Source organism: Oratosquilla oratoria, chromosome 42 (genome assembly GCF_046742065.1).
Source record: "Oratosquilla oratoria isolate Oo_2021 chromosome 42, ASM4674206v1, whole genome shotgun sequence".
Lineage (NCBI taxonomy): Eukaryota > Metazoa > Arthropoda > Malacostraca > Stomatopoda > Squillidae > Oratosquilla > Oratosquilla oratoria.
The window spans coordinates 10,032,795-10,054,374 of NC_134818.1; the positions used below are offsets into that span (position 1 = coordinate 10,032,795).

The 21,580-nt window shown below is 38.6% G+C and overlaps 1 protein-coding gene across 7 annotated transcripts; it reads left to right on the plus strand.

Annotated features, from left to right (window-relative positions):
- The first annotated feature begins 1,395 nt into the window (after positions 1–1,395).
- On the plus strand, positions 1,396–21,521 carry LOC143021458 (uncharacterized). 7 transcript variants are annotated; one of them, XM_076178962.1, is made up of 8 exons: positions 1,412–1,516; positions 6,222–6,340; positions 8,699–8,895; positions 12,298–12,479; positions 13,864–14,056; positions 17,152–18,023; positions 19,776–19,959; positions 20,165–21,521. In XM_076178962.1, exons 3-8 carry the CDS (start codon positions 8,862–8,864, stop codon positions 20,338–20,340), a joined length of 1,641 nt encoding a protein of 546 aa, XP_076035077.1. In that variant the 5' UTR covers positions 1,412–1,516; positions 6,222–6,340; positions 8,699–8,861; the 3' UTR covers positions 20,341–21,521. The 7 variants fall into 7 exon arrangements, with proteins under 7 accessions (XP_076035076.1, XP_076035078.1, XP_076035079.1 ...); XM_076178966.1 differs by lacking the exon at positions 12,298–12,479 and adding an exon at positions 8,427–8,606 and having other exon boundaries at positions 1,414–1,516; XM_076178961.1 differs by lacking the exon at positions 6,222–6,340 and having other exon boundaries at positions 1,396–1,516.
- Positions 21,522–21,580: the final 59 nt, after the last annotated feature.

Consider the following 21,580-nt stretch of genomic DNA (forward strand, 5'->3'; position numbering starts at 1 on the left):
AGAGTATCACACCGTCAATATCTGCACTAGAGAGATGAAAATTTCAGGTTATAAGCGCAAACGTTTAGTCATCATGCAGAATAAAAAAAAAGGTAGAATAATATATATATATATGTTACTTCTCTTTAATAAGAAGGGCCTCGAGGCCTGCAAATTCTCGAGGCCCTTCTTATTAAAGAGAAGTCTCCAAAATTAAATCTACAATCAAGAGACCTTGCCCTAATTCCGTCCATGAAGTCCACCACTGTACGGAATCCCACCTCCCCACGGAGTTCCACCATCCCACGGAGTTCCACCATCCCACGTACTTCCACCACCATTCCTCCCCATTGATAATTTTTACGTGACGTCACCCCGCACCATGAAACCTATATTTTTCCAATATATAAACATGTCTTATTATTGTAATCAATATCACTTGAAAATGTACAAATTGTACGTAACGTCGTCAATATATCAAGAACACTCTGTGCTCAACTCTACGTATAAATCTGCAGTTCGCAAAGTAGAGAGTATCAACAAGATCATAAATACAGAAGTCGCTGTATTTTTTAACCAAATATGCTTACAGGAGAACCTGCTGCCTAAATATTCAAATATACATACATATATATATATATATATATATATATATATATATATATATATATATATATATATATATATATATATAAATATTCACATAGAGTTGATGAAATAATTTTCTGTTAAGCTGAAATATAAAACTCATGATATTTTTAATTCACTATCTTCTTGGGAACCTGAGTTTCGCGTGCCGGAAAAAAGTACGCGTGCCACCACATTTGGCACTCATGCCAATGGTTGCCCACCCCAGAGTATTGTTTAATTCTTCTCTTTTTTCTTCCTTTTACAACTGGATATACAGAAATGTGATCCAGTGATCATATTTGAAAGCTCCCATTACTATGCATAGAGTGCCGAAACAAGATAAATGAAAAATTACCTCATAGTGGAAATACTTGTCGCGCTATTATCAACATCCTATGAAACTAGTCTGATTATATTATCATTATGAATACGTTGTGATTTAGAAGGTCACTATATTCATGTCCCATTAAACCTGAGTTATAACATATCAGATCAGCAAAATTAAATTAACACGAGTAGGTGTGGTTACCTTGAGTCTTTGATAAACTAGAAAAATAAAATATAGTTAGTTTGCATTTAAGTGTTCGTGACATGTAAACCTCTTCTAGTCATCAGAATTTTGTTAGAGTTAGCGAAAGTCTTTAGGCATGCACTATTATTCACACAGTTTGAATATATCATCACCAAATATGTGCACGTAAAAGTAATAATAAAAATGAAAGCTATCAGCTTAGTCCATATAGTAGCTTTTTTGAGTTAAAACGTACAATATATCGGGTTGGGTGTGTTTGCGCTAAGTTGTAGAAAAGGCAACACTGGAACATTGAAGATGGTCTCATTTTCGTCAGTTATCAAAATACTGGCAAGGAGCGAGTAACGGAATTTGTGTAAAGACAAACAATTCAAGGTACAGAGGTGAATTGTACAGTTTTGTAAATATTCATATTGTGCTTGATATGAGAAAAATACGTAGGAATAAGAGAAATAAGTAATATTATCATAAATGTATGGAAGACGTAATTGAGATGAGGATTGATATGCCATGTCCTCTTGAAAACTTGACTGTACGTCTTAATAAGGTCTTAAAATAGTTTTGTAGGACCACCCATGGCTGTTACCATTTGTCGTCGTGTCATATGTACAACCAAGGACCCGTGGAATGCGTTATAGCGATGGGAGAAATATAAATAGGATTGTGGTTGGACGTATTTCATGACTTGTAACTTCACATAGTGACAGTCATAGTGATAGTCATAGAATTTATGCAACATACACGAAAATGTAGAGTAGTGCATGGAAGTTAAGATTGTGCTGTTCATCTGAAATATTTGGGCTTGTTTTCTGACCAAGACAGGCTTTTGTGTATCGTTGTGATCATATATTGAATGCTTCATTATAAGTTTGATTAATCTATCATCTATCTCTTAGACTTAGTCCTTGGCCTTGCAGACAGGCACACAGTCATTCATAGTATTACCAAATACACCTCTTTTAAAGTGCAGGACGCACTTCTTTAGTATCAGGAGTATGATCTTGTGGAAATCTCTCCTTTAATGCTTTCAAGGCAGCTTTGTGGAATGCTATCAGAGCCATAAGCATGTTATTATTTGATTATTTTGCCCACCATTGTATACCATATATTAGCTATCAGTTCATAAGTTCTTGAGATAAGTAGTGTCTTCAGTCTCTTTGTGTTTATTTTCTGCCTAGATAAAGAGAGCTGGGCGCATTCCTCAGTGCATTGCACTGAAGTTTGGCCGTGGTTAGTGCTCCCAAACAATTAAAGCTTAAGAGATGGGTTCATGCTGAAATAAAAGTCCGGTAGGCCTCATACTATACCAAAAAAAATTTTTGTAGACCATATACAAAATGTGGGCCACATATACTGGAACCTATATTGCTCTAATAGTTTGGGAGCGCTAACTGTGGCCAAACTAAAGCGGAATACACTGAGGAACACGCCCAGCTCTGCAGATAAATAACTATTTGATACTTAGAGCTTCACCACAACAAGGAGTGGTGGTTGCTCAGGCCCTTCCACACATCTCTCTGGGAAGAAACTCTGGATTGACATCTGTGCTGTAGTAGTGTGGGAATGGTTTTCTTTCACTGCCAAAAAAGGGCGTAGCCAAGTGTTAGCCCCTTGGGCTGTACTTCCTGATAGCTTGTCGAATGTCGGCCAGCTCGGCCCATTGCCAACTCAACCCATCAGCTGGTTCAGACACCATCTTTGTTTTGATAGATGTGGAGGTTGAAGAAATTAGGTATAATGAATTCATCTACTCTAACTTAACCAAACTCAAACTACCTAATCTAAACTAACCTACCGTACCTAAACTAACCATAGTGGGCCAACTTGGCTGAGTAGATGGGCCAAGTTAGCATTGGGCTGAGTTGACCCTACACCTAATAGAGGTGAAGGAATTTATGCGTTTTGAAAATGGGCAGATCTCCCAATCTTGCAGGACCTTCCTCTCTTTGTTAATGTATTTTTAATCAAATTATACTAGTTAATGTACTGTTGGAAATTAATAACTGCAGCGTTATTGATGCCATGGGTGACATGTTTGTTGTTATTGATGCCATGGGTGACATGTTTGTTGTGGTTGTTTATTTTTTACCAGTACCTTCGTTTTTGTTTGATTTTCATTATGATTTTATCATTTCAGTGTGAAAGCTCTGTTGAACACTATTTCCTTCCAGATTAGAATACTTTTTCCATTCATAGAAACAATTTACCTGCAACCAAGTTTTGGTATTTGACTGCAATTTTTGTCTTCACAAATGTCAACAACTTGTTTCTTTGTGTTGACATGTTATTTTGAAAATAGTTTCCATCTGCAGTGGCTGTACTCCTGTATTTTAAGAAACCACTGAATGTTGTGAGAAAACTAAACTATGTCTTGCTGCATTACTTCTGACCCAAGGCAGTGGGGGGAATGCAGGGATGATCTGTCATCCATGAGGAGCTAAGATGAGAGGGAGGAAAGGGTGGTGGTTGGGAGTAGAATTGATGGGAGTGGGTACATTTTTTTGACTTGGCAACCTTCCTTGTAAGGGGGAAAAAGTCTGTGGTATATAGATAGAAACATTTTACCCACAACCAAGTTTTGTGTTGGACTGCTATTTTTGTCCTCTTTACAAATGTCAATAACTTGTTTCTTAATGTTGATGTGGTATTTTCCAATATAATGATATGGCAAAACTGGTTAAAAAGAATACGTGCACAGTGAAACATAACTATGAAATTAATATTACCAGACAAGTGAGATCAAACCCAAAGGGGTTTTTTCATTTCTACAGAACAAAAAATAAGGAAAGCATAGCCCCAATTAAAAACGACGAAATTGTCATGATAGGATTAGAGGAAAAAATCAGTGAAGTGTCTGCGATCCAATTTTCAGTGGGGATGAAGAAAGTAGACTATCTAATATCGGCATTAGTAAGGTAGAAGTTGTCAAGCAGAATGGAAGACTTAGTTACAAAATCACTGAGTCCAGATGAAATATTGCCAAGAGTGCTTAAGGAGTGTAAATTTGAAATCTGCGAACAGTTAACAGAAATATTTAACAAGTCGGAAGACACTGGTTTTGTGCCTATTGCTTAGGGGCAGGGAAACATTGTTCCAGTTTTCAAAAAGGGAGATAAATTGTGTTTATGCAAGTGCAACTACATGCCAATCAGTTTGACATCAGTTTTAGGTAAAATGCTTGAATCAGTAATAGTGACTCTGGGATCACATTGAGAGACATAATTTGATTTGTGACTCACAGCATGGTTTCTCCAAGGGTAAATCATGTGACTAATCTTCCATCTTTTTACACTAAAGAATATAAGGCATCGGATAACAATAATAGTTGTTATTTACCTTGATTTTAACAAAGCATTTGACAAGGTGCCCTGCCAGAGACTACTAAATAAAATCAAAGCCCATGGCATAGGAGGAATAGGGTTAGAATGGATTAGAGCTTGGATCAGTGACAGAAAACAGCTGGTCACCATAAATGGTGTAAAATCTAAATGGAGGAGTGTTTCTAGTAGAGTTCCCCAGGGCTCGGTTTTGGGTCTCTTATTGTTCATTATGTACATAAACATTTTGGACAATTGATTAATAGTGATGTTAATAAGGTTGCGGGCAACACTAAAATAGGACACCTAATTGAGTCAGGAGATGATGCCGAGATTCTGCAGGATGATCTGAACAAATTGTTCACATGGTTTGTGAAATGGCAAATGAACTTTAATATCTCAAAGTGCTGCATGTTAAACATGGGGCTACACAACCTTGAAAACAGATATAGCTTAAATAACACATTTTTAGAGAACTGAGTGTGAGAGATACTTGGGAGCTCTAGTGAGTCCTGAACTTAATTCAGGAAATGGTGTATTAGCGCCAGGAATAAAGCTAACAGAGCATTAGGTTTCTTTGCTAGGATGGTTATGAATAGAAGTGCAAAGATAATTATCAAACTTATCTAGTGTTAGACCTATCCTTGACTATGCAGTACAGTTTTGGTCTGTCTTATAGAATGGACAACAATTCACTAGAATTAGTACAGAGGAGAATAACCAAAATGATATATGGGCTCAGATATTTACCTTATGAAGAGAGGCTTAGGCACCTTTACTTACACACTGGAAAGATGCAGTGTGGGGTGATCTTATAGAGGTGTTCAAGTGGATCAAAGGTTTTTACAAGGTGACACAAACAAGGTCATCATATTAAGACAACAGGGCAGGACTCGCAGTAATGGATTTGAATTGGACAAATATAGATTTAAGAAGGAAATAGGCAAGAATTGGTTTACTAATAGGGTGGTCAACAAATGGAAAAGACATGGTAACCATGTAGTGAGTGCTGAAACTATCGGTTGTTTTAAGAAATGGTTAGACAACTTTATGGATGGGGATGACAGGTGGTAATGGACATGGAACTGCCTAGTGTAGGCCTTTTGCAATCTCTATCACTCTTATGTTCATCTGTTGTGGCTGTGCTCCTGTATCTTAAGAAACCACAGAATGTTGTTTGAAAAATAAATACAACCCTGAATTTTTTCTCAAACATGAAGATAGGAAATTTAAATTTCTTGGAGCAAGCTACATGTAAAGGGAGAACAGCAAACTCCCTGCTAATATTTTGTGTGAGTTGTACCTACAAAGGTGAAAGCGATGAAGGAAACTCTGACATTTCTTTAATATAAGGTATTTCTTAGGTTAGGTTATTACTGGTCAAAGTAACATTAGTTTGTTCTCCACAGTCATAGCAAATTTATTATTCTCAAAATTTAGTATTGGTATTATTGTTAATTTCTGATGATTTGTTGAAAATATTTCCCCAGAAAAACAAACCTAATTTGAGCAATGTATAGGATTGGTGAGTGTAATTACTATCTGAAACCCTGTTTTCTAGACCACCACAAGCAGACACTCGTTGATTCCTTTATCCTCTTGAAGAATGGAGGTATTCTTTTTTTGTTTACATTAAGAGTAGTGGTCCTAATTTTCTGGGGCCATACAGTACCCCAGTGGATACTATGTTGAACTCGTAAGCAGGTGGTTGTGAGTTTGACTCCCGGGAACTGATGCATGCTTCTTGTGTTGGTTCCTGACAGCCCTGGCCAGGCGGAGAGGTGATCCAGATATCGGCCTAAAAAATCCCAGTCACTTGCTGCAACTGACAGGGCTTGCCCTACCAAGAGTTTGTCACTTACCAATTTATGGGAGTGGGATGGTGAGTTTGAGTTTAGTAGGTCCTTATTCGGTCCTCCAAACCCTCCCATACTAAACATAACAAAATCAATTACCAACAATTCCATGTTTAATGCTGCTAAAGTATTTCAGGTGGCCTTGTTCAGAGGCCCCCATCCCTCCTGGTGCTAAACATGGCAAAATAAAATAACACCAATCAAATTTATCACTGGATGTTCAGATTATCTTAGTTTGAATAGATTATTGGTGATTTATTTTACCAAGTTCTGCCCATTACTGTTTTTAAGTTTAGCACTTTTCTGGTAGTAAATATTGTAAAGTGAAATACTAACAACCCCTTGTATATTTAAACCAAGGTAATATGAACTTTTGGTGATGGTGTAGATTATAAATTATTTTTTGTGTTGCATGTCTCTTTATCTCTTGCTGGCTGTATCTGTACCCTTGAAATTCAGATATCTCAAAGCAGTTAATTGATAGGATGAAAGATTATATTGAGCAAACACAATGATGTAGCAAAACAAGAAATCAAGAAAACCAATGTGGATGTCAGCTGTGTAAGGTCACTTGCAGCACTTGTAATGCTTCCACTGATGGAGTGCCCTTGGAAGTCTAACCATTCTTGCTCGTCTCTTTTCTGATAACTGATGTATCTACTTGTTTATGATTTTCAGGTATTGTGTATTTCTTTGGATTGTTCAATCTGTACTTTAGGAACATTGTGTTACTTGTAGTTATTAGCTGTTCATTTTTTAGTTACTTCATATAAAAATCTTGGATCCTAGTTTTATTAGATTTTCTTGTATCATGCAAAATATCAAGTCTTGATGTGTAAATTCCTTATTCTCCATTTCCTCATCATTCTCTTTGTTCCATTTTCCTCTTGCTCCCCCAACCTCTTCACAGTATCTTGTACTCTATCTTCTATTTTCGTCTTCCCACCTGGTACCTGATACCAGTATGTGATTGTCGTATGAGATGGACATTATAAAAAATCCTCTCCCTGAGAGCCACCTTCAACTGTTTATCTTCCATCTTTCCATAGCAACTACGGACTGAATCTTTCATTCTCTTATTTGATGTAGAAACAGTCTCACACTAGTAAAAGACCTCAATAGTCCAATATTTCTTCCCAAAGATCTTTGGGGCTGCTGGCCTCCAGTCTGAAATTTGAGGTAATAATTATTGAACCTACCAGACTCGTACAGTAAACCCTCGATATAATGGATCTCAATATACCTAATATCGGATATAACAGACAAAAAATCTGACCGGACAACCCCTTGCTATAATGGATTTTCATCCATTATAGTGAGGGATCCTCAGTTATAACAGGTCTTTGGATATAACGACAGACCCGTCCCCATATCATCTGTTATATCGAGGGTTTATTGTAATTTCTAATACTGGACAAACTTCGGGATATAACTGATCTGTCTGGTATTTCCATCTGATATAATGACAGACCCGTCCCCATGTCATCCTTTATATCGAGGGTTTACTTTATATAAAGTAAAGCTTATTTAGGGATGGCAAACTGGCTCCTCTGCCTCGCCCACAGCTTAAACCCTAATGAAAAGCATGTATGGAGAAAGGGGGGAACTCTCCCTATAGATTTCAATCTGGAGTCAGATTGTAATTGACCAGAGTCAGCAGAGTTCCACTTGAAAAAAAGAATGCTGGTCACTTTTAACTTCTGTCCCTCTATTCTTCTACACTTATCTTTATGAACTCTTCAGTGGGGGTACTGTCTCCATAGATAGAAGTACTGGCTATTTCCTCTTCTCTTCCCATTTGTTTATCTTCCCCCTCCCTCTCTCTCTCTCCCACTTTCTGCTTTTGCATACTCACTCTACCCTCCCTTCATGCCCCCTCTCCTTTTTGAAGATGGGAGAAGGGAGATGCCTCTTTCAAATACCCATCTTGTAGAATCACCACCTGTAGGTAGCTTTTATTGGTCCCCAATATATAAATATGTATATTTTGCCATGTATACATATTGCATATATGTACATGCTTGTGTGCATACTTGAATAATGTACAAATACAAATACCTTAATTCACTTTTTAAGGGAGTGACTGAGTCAAAACTTACTTTTTTTGCTTAGTTTCAATAGGAGAAATGTACAAGATGGGAGGCAGTAATTCCAACAATCTACTCCATCTAAATCTCCTTTTATGACATTCATGGGTACACATTGGTGGTGTTCTTTTCCCCTTCCCTATGAAGCTAAGGAAAAATAGTTGTACGGGTGGTAGAAGAGAGATTTAAGGAAAGTGACAGGAAGGTGAGTGAAGATTTAAAAGTCCAATCATATAAGAATGCTCTGTGTCTGGTTCATAGTGGGTGTCACTTATTTACTTGTTTTTTAATTTTCAGATTTCTTGTCTGATTGGCATGGTTGTAGACTTTAATGCTAAGTGATGGTGGGTGGCAGCTTGAATGTGCCGTGTGGCTGGTGTAGCGACGCTTTGCGCTGGACAGCATCAGTAGCTCCACAAGCTCAACAGTGGCTGAACCAAGAAATGTCAGCGTGTGACAAATGTGCTGTGAAGTTTACCTTCTTGAAAAGAAAAGTAAATATAATTCCTATTTGAAAGTACCTTGAGAAATATTGTTTGCATTTCCACACTTATTCCAGTAGATTGATGTATTACTATAAAAATTTGTGTATAACCCAAAAATATAGGTACACATGGAAAACTTGCAGAAAAAGTTGGTTGATATGAGGGACCATTGATACCATGATTATTAGGATGTAGACCAATCTGTTGTAGAAATAAATGTTAGTTGCTCCCTCATTTGCAGAAGTGGTTTTCATGACTTCTTGATAAATCAATAAATAGAATAACATGTAAGTTTTCAGATGGTGTGTCGTTAACAAAGGTTCCCTGTACCTGTTCAGTTGACACACTAAATCATTGTACTGGGATCTTCCCATGGCCTTTGGGTGGATCCATGACCAAATTGGTTCCCAATCGATCTGTAGCTCTGGGACTGTTACAGAAGACCTGCACCTCCCAGGCCATTCAGGGAAGAGAGATTGTATTTTCTAGGGATTGTTAGTGTGAGGTTGTTTCCAGCCTTGAAGATGAAACAGACAGAAATTAAAAGCATTGAATCTGGCATCATTGAAATAAAAAAGAGAGAGGCAACTTGATAGAAGTGGCCAGGTCATAGGAAATATCCCAGAACAACCAATTATCAGAGACCAAAAGATATGGGGAGTCCCCCAAGGTCTTTGAATTTTTGTTCCTCACTTGTCTCTACCTCATCCATGTACACATTGAACAGCCATGTTGATATGACACATCCCTAGCAAAGTCCCACCTTTATTTCAAACCACTAGCTCTATTTCTTATTCTAACACATGCTCTACTACTCTTGTAAAAACTCGACTCCTCTTAACCACTTCAGTACGACGACACCTACGTAGGTGTCAGGAGGCGTGAGTGGGTATACAAGGATGCTGGCATCGGTGTCTTGATTATATATATATTTTTGTAGTTTTACATCAGTTACCCCCGGATTATGTGAACTGGTTTGATCATATTTTCTGTTTATTATTATTCAGAGTAAAAGAGAACGAGTAATACAGCAGTGACTTTATATTCTATAATGCCAGTAGTGTGATGTAAATTACATATGGCAGCTGATTCTGCACACTAGAATTTGAGTCATACTGAAGTGGTTAACAGCTTTCCTCCTATCCCATATATCTGCAAAACCTCCCACAGTGCCCTCCTATCTACCTTTTCATAAGTCTTTTCAGGAGGTAAATGCAAGGTATTAACCTTGTATTTACTTCCAGGGGATTAGAGATGGTTGAAGAAAATTGAGAAAAATGGGAGGTAAGCCATTTGTTGTTTGCTGACAACACAGTGCTTGTAGCATGATCAGAGGAGGTATTAAGGAAGTTAGTGATGGAGGTTGGGAAAGTGTGCAAAAGGAGGAAGTTGGGGGTAAATGTGGGTAAAAGTAAGGTGATAAGATGTACAAAAGGAAAGTATGACAGCAAATTGGAAGTGAGTGTTAAGGGAGAGAGACTGGAGGAAGTGGATAGCTCTAGATAATGGGCATATGTGGTGGGAAAGGGAGGAGTGGAGGTAGAATGTAGATTGAGAGAAACAAGATGCCTTGGGGGTTTAAAATGTGTAATGAGAAATAGACATTTGGGAATGGATGATTGTATGAAGGAGTGATTATACCAACAGCACTGCTGGGGGCAGAAACATGGAACATAGGAAGAGTTTTAAAGTGGTTGGGATGAAATATCTGAGAACTCTGCTATGGGTTATTAGGCTGGATAGAGTGAGAAATGAGGAGTGGGGAGTGGAAAAAAAAATGAAGATTAGTAAAAGAAGTGTGGAAGGTAGAGGTGGATGGAGTGACCAGGAGGGGGTGACTAATGATGACATGGATGGATAGGGTAAAAGGGGCATTGAGAAAGGGGGATGTCTGTTGAAGAAGAAGAAAGGGAGAAGACAGAATATAGGGTTGAGTGGGAATGGTTGTGTATGGCACGTGATACTGTGATGCATGGAATTGTGTGTGAATGATAATTTGATGCAGCCTAAAGGGATTTCTCCCTGTCTTTTTCTGCATGGGGAGACAGAGAGTGAGGGTTGCCAGTTAAGTGAAATAGCCTTGCTGTGTCTTGCTGCATTACTTATGACCCAAGGTAATGGGCGAGATGCAAGGATGACCCATCATCCAGGAGGAGCCAAGACAATAGGAAGGGAGGGAGGGGTAGGAGTATGTGGGGATGAAATGGGTAGGAGTGAATTTATGCCATTTGACTTTGGCTACCTCACTTGTAAAGGTGATAAAGCACTTGGTATATGTATGTATGTATTTGTCTCCATCCCATTAGTGGATATGGTGATAGCATTTTGAAAGCCCATATATTGTAGTTGTAATGATAGAATAGTAATTGCCTTATTTCTTGGACTTCAAACTCACAGCCCAATTCATCAATAGTCTTTGTGCCCTCCCATAGATCTGCTTGGGAAGAAATGTTGGACTCAAATTTTTTATGTATAAGTGTAGTTCTATTTTCATGTTATTGGCTAATAGGAAGGGGAGACCTGTCACCAGTAGTGGGCTGTCCTTGTGGAAAATAATGGAGGAAGAGTAATTGAAGTTGAGACCTAGTGCTATTCCCTCTGGATAGAGGTGAGGGTGATGGGTTTTGAAGGCAAGTAGTGGGAGGAGGATTCTTTTAGACCTGTCTTGTAGGACAATCATGAACATTGGTACATCAAACAGTAGAAGTATGAAAGTTTAAGAGGTTGCAGGATTTTATTTCCTGGGCAGTTGGGTAAAGCTTAAGGTATTTTGAATTATATAGCTTTTGTGATGTTGCCTTTGACCCAGGGCAGTTGGCGGATGCAAGGATGACCCGTCATCCATGAAGAGCTGACTTGGGAGGGTGGAGGGGAGTGAAATTGGTAGAAATAGGTACATGCTTTAGACTTAACTACCTCCCATATAAGGAGGAAAAAAACTCTTGGTATGTAGATAGATGGTTTATGTGAATGGAGAATGGTTGTAAATGGATGGGGGGAAATGACAGCTGAAAGAGAAATTTATTCTTGCCAGCTCTAAAAAAAGTTTTAGTGGAAGATGGTGGGATGGGTTGTCACCATATGATGAAACAGTGGAAGCACACCAGGGGCCGTATACACAAAACTTGTTTGTTAGCCTTAACAATCTCTGCTAGCTAACAGAAAACCACTATAAGTTATACACCAATGCTTAACTAACAAATGTTAGCTAGTAAACAGTTGTTTGTCAAGTCCCGCTAAACATTGCTGAAGTTAGCAGCTTATGAACATGTAAATGGACGTATTATTAAAAATTGCACACATAAAACAGTGTTATTAATGCAGTTGTTCAGAATTTATTAATAGAGTATCATGATAGCACATAGATATCGTATGTATGTTTTTTTATGAGTACTTATTAACCAACGACAGATATTTTTGGACGAAGGCGCATTGTACAGGCGGCCGCGCCACATTCAAATCTTCCGACAGAAGACTCAACAATTATTTTAGAGGATATAGACATGGCAGAAGAATCACAGAAAAAGAAAAGGAAGCCAAACTGGTCACAAGAAGAAACACTCCTCTTGGTCAACGTGATAATGGAAAAAAAAGTAATTATAAATGGGGGGTTCAAGCCAAGTTTAAACCACAAGGACAAGAGGGAGGCATGACAAAGCACGTTGATGCTGTGGTATCGTTTTCTGTTTACATATAAATGTTCATCGACACTTGGAGCCACAATTCTAATGTTTGTGCCATCTATGGTACCCACAACACCGGGAAACCTACAGTCTTCCATTAACTCTGCTTGTTTTACTTGCACTTCTTGATCTTGGCGAGTCAATGGGAATTTTACAAATTGATTTACAATATCTGGTTCTGATAGTGCATCAATTGTTTGAGTAATGACACGGCTGATTGTTGCTTGCGAGGTCCCAAAGTCGTCACTGCTGCATTTTACCTGTGGCTAAATATCATAGGGTAATTGCCACCTTCGTCTCAGGACTCAGTGGTCGATTCCGTTCTGTTCGGGATTGAAGTTTGTCCCTCACTAAATCAGCCATTGTTATTATACCAGCACGGTTCATTCTGAAGCGTTTGATGAGTTCGTCGTCATTGTACTCGTTAAATATGTCCCGTCACTGTCGATAAAGTCGCTGTCGTCTTTGTAGTTGTTGTTGCTCCGCCATCTTCTCTACTAACAGGAATTTGTTAAGAGCTTAATAGTCCTCCACAGCACTTTTACCTTAATAGTACTTTTAAGGCCCTAACAAGTTTTCTGTATCCACTGTTAGTGCTTAACAGCCAAATGTTAGCCTTAACAGGAATTTGTTACCCTTAACAACTATTTGTTAGTGCTAGCAAGTTTTGTGTATACGGCCCCAGGTCTTGCTGTCGACCTGTTGTGGAGAGGGAGGTAGCCTACTTAGCAAGGGTGATGAATGTGTTTTGAATGGGTGTGAATTGGGTGTATACTTTGACTTAGCAAAGAAAAAAAAAAAAAAATCCAGTAAGGGAGAGAAGGTCTTTTTGTGTGTATTTATACTTGCATAGCCTCTGTAGAAGAGTGGGTAGCATTTGGAGATTTTATGTTTTGGTCAATTGTATGATGCATATACCAGGTGCTTTTACCCCCTACAAGGGAAGTAGCCAAAGTCAAAGGCATGAATCCACTCCCATCCATTCTCCCACCCACTCCCTTCCATGCATCACAGCATCATCTATACGCAACCATTCTCCACCCCCTGTCTTCTGTCTTCTCCTTTCCTTCCACAACAGACATACCACCCCACTTTCCCAATGCCCTTTTACCCCATCCATCCATCTCATCCTTGGTTGCCCCCTCATGTTCACTCCTTCCACCTCTGCCTGCCACAACTCTTTTACTAATCTTCACGCATTCTTTCCATGATAGTTTGAATTGTTAATTTATTTTCTTAATGTTTAGGCAATGGGAAGTATCAGACATCTTATGTTTTCACTTTTCCCAAACAGCATCCTTGCTCTTCATGTGGGCTTCACTACTGCAGTGGTTGCCTGAAAAGAAACCAAAATGGCACAAGGCAGTGCCAGAAGTGTGTAATATTGGCCCAGTGGCCTTTAGATATCAGTAGGATAACGAGCCTAAGAGTGAAAGATTTACGACACTTTTTACACACTAAACGTGTAAATACACAGACATGTACAGGTACCATATTTTTATTTTATATTTGTATTATTGTGAATACAGTATTTTAGGCTATAATGAATTCTGAATTATATGATTTTTTGTGGCTACTTAATATGTTCAAATTTCTGTATGTAATACATGTATATATTTATAGATGTATCTTTGTACATATTTGGAAAATATAATTTGCCAATGTGTAATTATCTAATCGTATTATATAGGAAAAGAGCTGCACCTTTATGATACTGCCTCAGTCTCCATTTGTCATACCTAGTTTTAAATTCATTTATGGTTTTAGCTAGGGGTATATTATCTTGGCTCTTCTGGGAGTTGTTGTTGTTGTTGTCGTCGTTCCCTAGACTGTCTGTCCGAGCAGTCCCGTCTCCCCAAGGAATGCCATAGCCGAAACTGGGTTTTCCCACAAATCCTTTATAGAGCGTATGTTGTGTTGTTTGCGTGCATGATTGTGTATAATGCAGTCTTCCATAATGTGTTGTATGGTATGGGGTGAAGTGTTACATCCTGGGCAGCTGTTCACAACGCGGTCATCCAGCCTCTTCTGGTAGCTTAGAAGTGCTGGGTGGTGACCGCACCGCAGTCTGGCCAAGTGGACTCTGTCCTTTCGTGGGAGAGAGGATTCAGAAGGGTGGATATCAGGGGGTCTGGCATGCAGCAGTGAGTTGTCTTTCAGTGTGTTAATGGAGCGGTGAGTGATATGATTATGAATATGTTTCCGGAGGCTGGTATTTGGTGGTTGTGGAGGAAGAGAAGAGAGTATCTGTGCGTGATAAAGGTCTTTGGGTGTTGTTTTAATGTTTCTTGGTGTGTGTGGGTGTTCTGCTATGTAGTGTAGCGGGTGTAATGTGTTTTTGGTGGCTGCGGCAAGTGTTTGTGTGCCTCTCATGTCGAGGTGGTCCTTGACTTTGAGGACTTTTGTTTCATGGTGTAAATGGTCTGTAGGTGTTGTATTTGTGCAGCCTGCAATTGTTTTTAGGGCTTTGTTTTGTATGATTTGAAGGGTGTTGTGGTGTGTCTCACTGAGATTAGGAGCCCATGCAGGACTCGCATAATTCAACACTGAGCGTATGCATTGTTTGTATATTGTTATATTAGTTTCTTTGTTTTGTCCAAATGTTGTTCCAGTGATTGACTTAAGTGCGTTAAGTCTGGGTGTGCATTTGTTTTTTATGTTTGTGATGTGTTGTTTGAAAGACATGGATGTATCGTATGTTACACCAAGAATTTTCGGTGTGTTTGTGTGTGGTATTAGAGTGTTGTTGATGTAGAGATGAGGTATGTATTTGTGTTCTTTTGTCCAGTTGGTGAGAAGTGTTGCTGTAGATTTGGTTGGAGCTATTTTGAGTCTGTTTGTGATGAACCATGTGTTGAGTGTGTCAAGGTGTGGCTGGATTATTTCTGCAGCTTTGTCTGTGTTACGATGTGTGCATGTGATTGTTATGTCGTCTGCGTAGGAAGAGATTTGTATTTCTGAGGTGTCTGGCGTGGGTAAGTCATGCATGTATAGATTAAATAGTGTGGGGGATAGAACCGAGCCCTGTGGTACTCCGTTCTTAATGTTTCTGATGTGCGATGATTGGCCATTATATGACACGTAAGCATTCCTACCTGCCAGATAATTGGCCAGCCATCTTTTGGTGTTATTGTGCATGTCTGTGTCATATATTTTATTTGTTAGGTTGTGGCGGGGGATAGCATCAAAAGCTTTACTAATGTCTAATGTTATAAGAAGTGTTCTTTGGTGGGGCCTATCTGAATTGATGCCATCTAAAATTCTTTGTGTGAGGTTTGTCAGAAGAGTGTTTGTGGAGTGTAGTGGCCTAAAACCGTGTTGTGAGTCAGCAAGGGGAATATGTGGTGTGACAAGTTTAAGTATTAGGCGTTCAATGACTTTAGAGGGGGTGCAGAGAAGTGTGATTGGACGGTGCGATGTTGGGATTGTTGGGTCTTTGTTCGGTTTTGGAATGGTGATTATTTTACCATGCTTCCAGATGTCGGGTATAGTGCTGTGTGAATAGCTGTAGTTTGCAATGTTTGTGAGTGCGTGTATACCTTGTGGTCCAATGTGTTTTAGGTGGATGTTGCTTATGTTATCAGGGCCACAGGCAGATGAGTGCTTGAGACTATGTATTATGAGTTTTGTCTGACTGTCTATGAAGGGTATATAGTCTGAGTCTGTGGGAAAGTCTTTCTTACGTCGAATGGTGCGTCGGTCGTCAGGGTGAGAAGTGAGATGGCTTGTCTGTGCAAAATGACGTACGAGTGCGTTTGCTTGTTGTCTGTTTGAGGGTAGATTATCTGTTGTTGTGATTATTGCTGCGTGAGAGCGTGTAGTGTTACTGTTGGATAGTGTAATGCTGTTGAGTGTTTTGTACAATTTGCTGGTGTTTGTTTTGTGATCAAGTGTATTGATAAAGTTTTGCCAATTTTGTGTTTTTTGTTCATGTATTTTATTGGCAATCACAGTGTTTAGTGTTTGTATTTGGTCTGCTATGTTTTGAGGGATAGGTGTGGGGGTACCGTGTTTAAGTGTGTCACGTTGTCTGATGAGGCTTTGGATTTCTGGTGTGAAGTTGGGGTTGTGTGATTTTCTGTTGCCTCTAGGGATGTATCTCTTGTCTGCATTTTGTATGATTGTATTAAAAGTGTGCACAGCATTGTTTATGTTTGTGATTGGTGTACTGTTAAGTGTTTCAAAATGTTGTTCTGTCTCTTCAGTAAAAGCTTCCCAGTTAGCTCTCTTGTAATTGGTGCAAGTGTGTCTGTGGCCGACTGGGGTGCATCTTGTTTTGGTGGTGATCTGGGAGTTGATTCATCATGTCAGAAAACTTTCTTGGCATCCCTTAGAGACTGTTAATTTGTTCCCATGCCCTTGTACTTATCTAATTGTAATATGAAGAGGAAAAGTAAAAAAAAAAAAAAATTATGCCCGACATAAAGAAATGGGTGGAAAAGTGTAAAGGAATAATTTTTTTTTTTTTTTTTTTTTTCGCCATGGAGACAGAAAAATGGTGAATGATAAAATAAGTATATATATAATTTAGGTACATGGTGTAGTTTTTGTCTTATTTCTTTTATTTTTTCCCCTTTTGCAGAGAAAAAAGATTTAATTGATCTAGTTGTAAATTATATTACTAGTCAGCATAAAGCAGACGGCAGTAGGAGAGGTGCCAATACATCTCATTCAAGTCCTCATGCTCAGCCATCACGCTTTCAGTCAGATGTATCACGTCAAGATGACATCAGAATTCGGTCATACTCTGCATCTGCTGCCAGTAATTCTAATTCGTGTAACAGTGGCAGTAGTATACGGGTGAGGCCAGGCCCTTTAGACAGTATACGTGTAAGACCCGCCGCTCCTGTATTTGAAGGTAGAGTTGAACAGAATGATTTGGGCATTCGTGTATTTGGTTCTAATAGAACAGAAGAGGATGGCATTAGAGTCAGGGCTGGCAGTACATCTCCACTTAGTGAAGAAGCCACTGGCTTGGCGAACAAAGATTTATACTCGCAGTGTCAGAGTGAAGATTGTACAAGTTCAAGTTGTAGTTTAGAATATTGTAATGTTCAAGCAGATGCAAGTATATCAAAAGAGAATAGCAATTTGGAGGAGGAGGAGGAAGACCCTACTCTGTTTTTCAGAACAGATACGCCTGATCAATCTATAGGTAGAGATTCTGCAGATAATCTGTCCTCACCAAACCAAGAAGATGGTAGTGTCGACACACAAGAGGACAAAATTGAAAGGGATTCATCACAGGTGGTACAGGGTGAAGATACCTCTCTTGAACAAGAAAGTAGTAGTGCACAGTCTGATGTAATGGGAAATGAGGTGGCTGGAGCTGTTGTGGATGATGTGCAGAATGAACAATCTAGTAGTCATGTGGCAGATGAAGGTATCACAAGAGAGGATGAGGAGGATAGTTCTGAATCCAGTTCAGCTTCAGCAGCTGAAGCGAAGCAAATGGTATGTATTTTATTTCATTATGTATTTTACCTGTTTGATAAGGTCTTTGTGGATGAAATAGCATGTGTTGATGCAAAGTTTGTAGCAATTTCTATGAATGAAGAGTGGGAACATGCCTTGGCTGACTATGACCCTTATAAGGGGTTAAAAGACGTTTGTGAATAGTAAAATGAGAAGAAATCCTTCAATTGGGAGTAAGTACTTTGGGGGCATGTTGCTTCACATACATGTTGTTACCAATCCCTGTTGTTTATTTGAGTAAGCTAGCTACTCTACCCATTCCAAATGGTTCTTGGCAGGCTTGGTCATCACTTGCCCAGGCCATTGGCTCCGTGGGCATCCCCTTCATCTCTTGCAGAGATAACCCTGTAAGTGGGATCATCAGAAGGGAAATGTACTACATATCCATATAGCTTGAGTTGCCACTTACAAATTATACTGGTAACAGACTGAAACTGAATTTCACAGAACGATCTGGTTTTATACATCATTCTGGCAATAGCCATTGATTTTCTGAAGACACTGGTGCCAAAGATAGTGAGATGCCTCTTGAAGTCAGCATTTACTGTACATTTCTCACAGCAATACAAAAAGACAGAGTATGCATGCAACTTGAAAATTCATATCTTAATCCTCCTGCATGAATATTGATAATGCCATATACTTTGGTTGAGTGAGTACATAACACCATGGACAATGCCAGTCCTTCAGAGGACTTCCATAAATATGACCCACCATCATGATGCTTACAGCCAAGGTACGTGAAGCTTTGCATGATGTCAATGTCTTCACCATATGCATGGACAGAGTGAACTGTTATCTAGTAAGCTTCTAAGCCTGGACCAAATTGGTCTTGGCCCAGGAGACCTCAAGTGTAACTGGTATCGCCTCCATGTGCAGTGACTTGAGGGCTACAACCAAGACATTCAGTGACTGCAAGAAGTGCAGCATTATTGGGAGAGAAGGTCAGCAACCTTAGTGATGTCAGTGGATGCAGCCGTTGAAAAGTGTTGGGGCAAGGAGACAAGTTTGACTTTCTCAACACTGTACCAAAGTAGAGTATAAACTAGACATCAAGTCCACAATCTTCACAGGATTCTCATGGATCTGTGGAAGATGTCAGAGCTACCCATGACGTCTTGAAACAAAACCCTTCTTGCTGTCAACATAGGCTGCAAGTAGCCTCTATTGAAAGTCGCATTGGCACTCCACAAGAACACTAAGTGCTAAGATCCAATCATTTGTTGACTTACCAAGCATGAACTCAGGTTGCTCAGGCCTTTGAAACTTAAGCAGATGTGAATGAACCAGTACCAGGAACAGATGGATGAGCTTTGCCCAGCACACCAAGTAGTGTAATATCACAGTAGTTGTAATCTTGTCTGTCCTCTTTCACTTTTCAAATAGGGATGACCAGACTTCTCTTTTTCTTGTTCCCTTTTTATTTCCCACCTCTTTTTCCCTGCTTCTTTTGTACCGCCTTCTCCTCTCTCTCTTTTTTTCCCCCCTTTTTTTCTTTCTTTCTCTCCCCATCACTTTTCCCCATCATTTCTCCTTCACTTGCTTACCTCACATTTGGTTTCAATAATTTTTATTGTCTTGTACATTTTATCTCTTCATATGTCTTTTTAAGTTTTGATTCAAAGTAATGCAGGCTGTACTTGGTTAATGTGATACTAGTTTCATGTACAGAAAATATTGTAGTTTGAGTATTTTGAAGATTTTTTATTGAAACAAGTTTTTGTTCCTCAGGCCAGACCAGGTCACATTACATTAGGAGACATCAAAACTGAAGAAGATCTCCTGGGGCTTACAGTTAGACAGTGTAAAGAATTACTTGCACTGCATCGTGTCAATTACTCTGGAGTTCGAGAAAAGCAAGAACTTGTTGGCAGAGTACGGATGCTGTGGCAAGATGATCATAAAAGTAAGAAAGGTAGGTTACTTGCAAAGGTTCTAAGATTTCATGTCAATAGATCTCATGCAGTGTAATACAAATTAGTATATTTTTAGGTGTTGCTTTATCAAAATACTTATAAAGGACGAAATATTTAAGAATGAACCTATTTCCTATTAAAAACTAAAATCCATTTGTGATTTATTTTGTAGAAGGATATTAATCTTTCATAACTTCCATTCAGATGTTGAGACGTTACCAGAGGAGTTAGTATGCAAGATCTGTATGGACAGTGCCATAGATTGTGTTTTCCTGGAGTGTGGCCATATGGTTGCATGCACACCATGTGGCAAACAAATGGCAGAGTGTCCTGTATGTCGTCAGTATGTAGTACGTATAGTGCGCACATTCAGGGCTTGAAAGTGGACATGTCATGTGTTGTATTTCACAGTCTGGGTGTGTTTGAGAGTTGGGAAAAGTATAACTTGGCTGTGATTACAGAGGCTCTCCATAGCTGCCTAGGTGCACCTTCTCACCATTGCTTTTGAAATTTCCATCATAATTACTTTGCATTCATTATTAGGCAAAATATATTTTTGTAACTTGTACCAAGCAAGTCTTGAATTTGGATTTGCATAAAGTTTGATCATAGTTGCAGTGGTTTGTTGAAGGATGTGTATTTTAGCACATAGGTGCTTTCATTAAGGAAATCTCATTTTATTACAATGAAGTTGTGTTGACTGGTCTTCATTTTCATAAAGACATTGTTACTATTAAAGTCTTTCATTATATTATTTTTTCACATTTTATTTATTTCTTAGGATTAATATCACATTTCTTTTTCATGCTAATCATTAAAGCATTGATAATCATAAACAAAATTATGGAAAAACAAGTTATGTGATATTTTCCACAGTGCTGTTCTTTGGATCCTTTGTGATCAAGTTGTATAGATGGAGATACACTATGAAAGGAAAGATATTGCAACAAGGCTTGATTTAATAATACATTATTTCAATTCATGTCATATTCTTTATCAGTAGTTTATTTAGTCACAAACCATCGTTTTTCATGCCAGTTTCTTGTAGATTGAAAACTTGTAATTAATAATTGATGTCATGAAAATAGCAGTAATACTGCCTTTTGCCATTGTTTTCTTTATTCTTTAATGGACAGGCAATCAATCATCTATGTTAAGTATTTTATTCTATTCCAAAAAAGACATAAGCAAGGCATTGGATCAGTTACATTGAACTTTGCTATGCATATACAGTATCTCATGTTTGGCCTCAGAGTAACAGTTAATTGAGTATGTATTTGGACAAGGAGAGATTATTGGGGAAATATGACACTACTTGTATTCAAATTTATAAAAAAAAATTATCCTCATAGATTGAAGAAATGTAGGTATTGATGATAATGGTTAATGCTGGGAAAGAATCCAGAATGACATTGGATGTGTTCAGTTATATACTGAAGTACCTGGTATTTTGAGGTCTCAATTTCTATTTGCTGTTGATTTTGAAATTTGTAAGTGGATATGATGATGCCACTGTGCTTTGTAAATGTACTTAAAGCCCAAGAAATAAAGAATATTAATACTTTATAGTATCGTTGATGTTAGTCCTGGCTTTGATGTATGATAATTGTTTTGGTAATT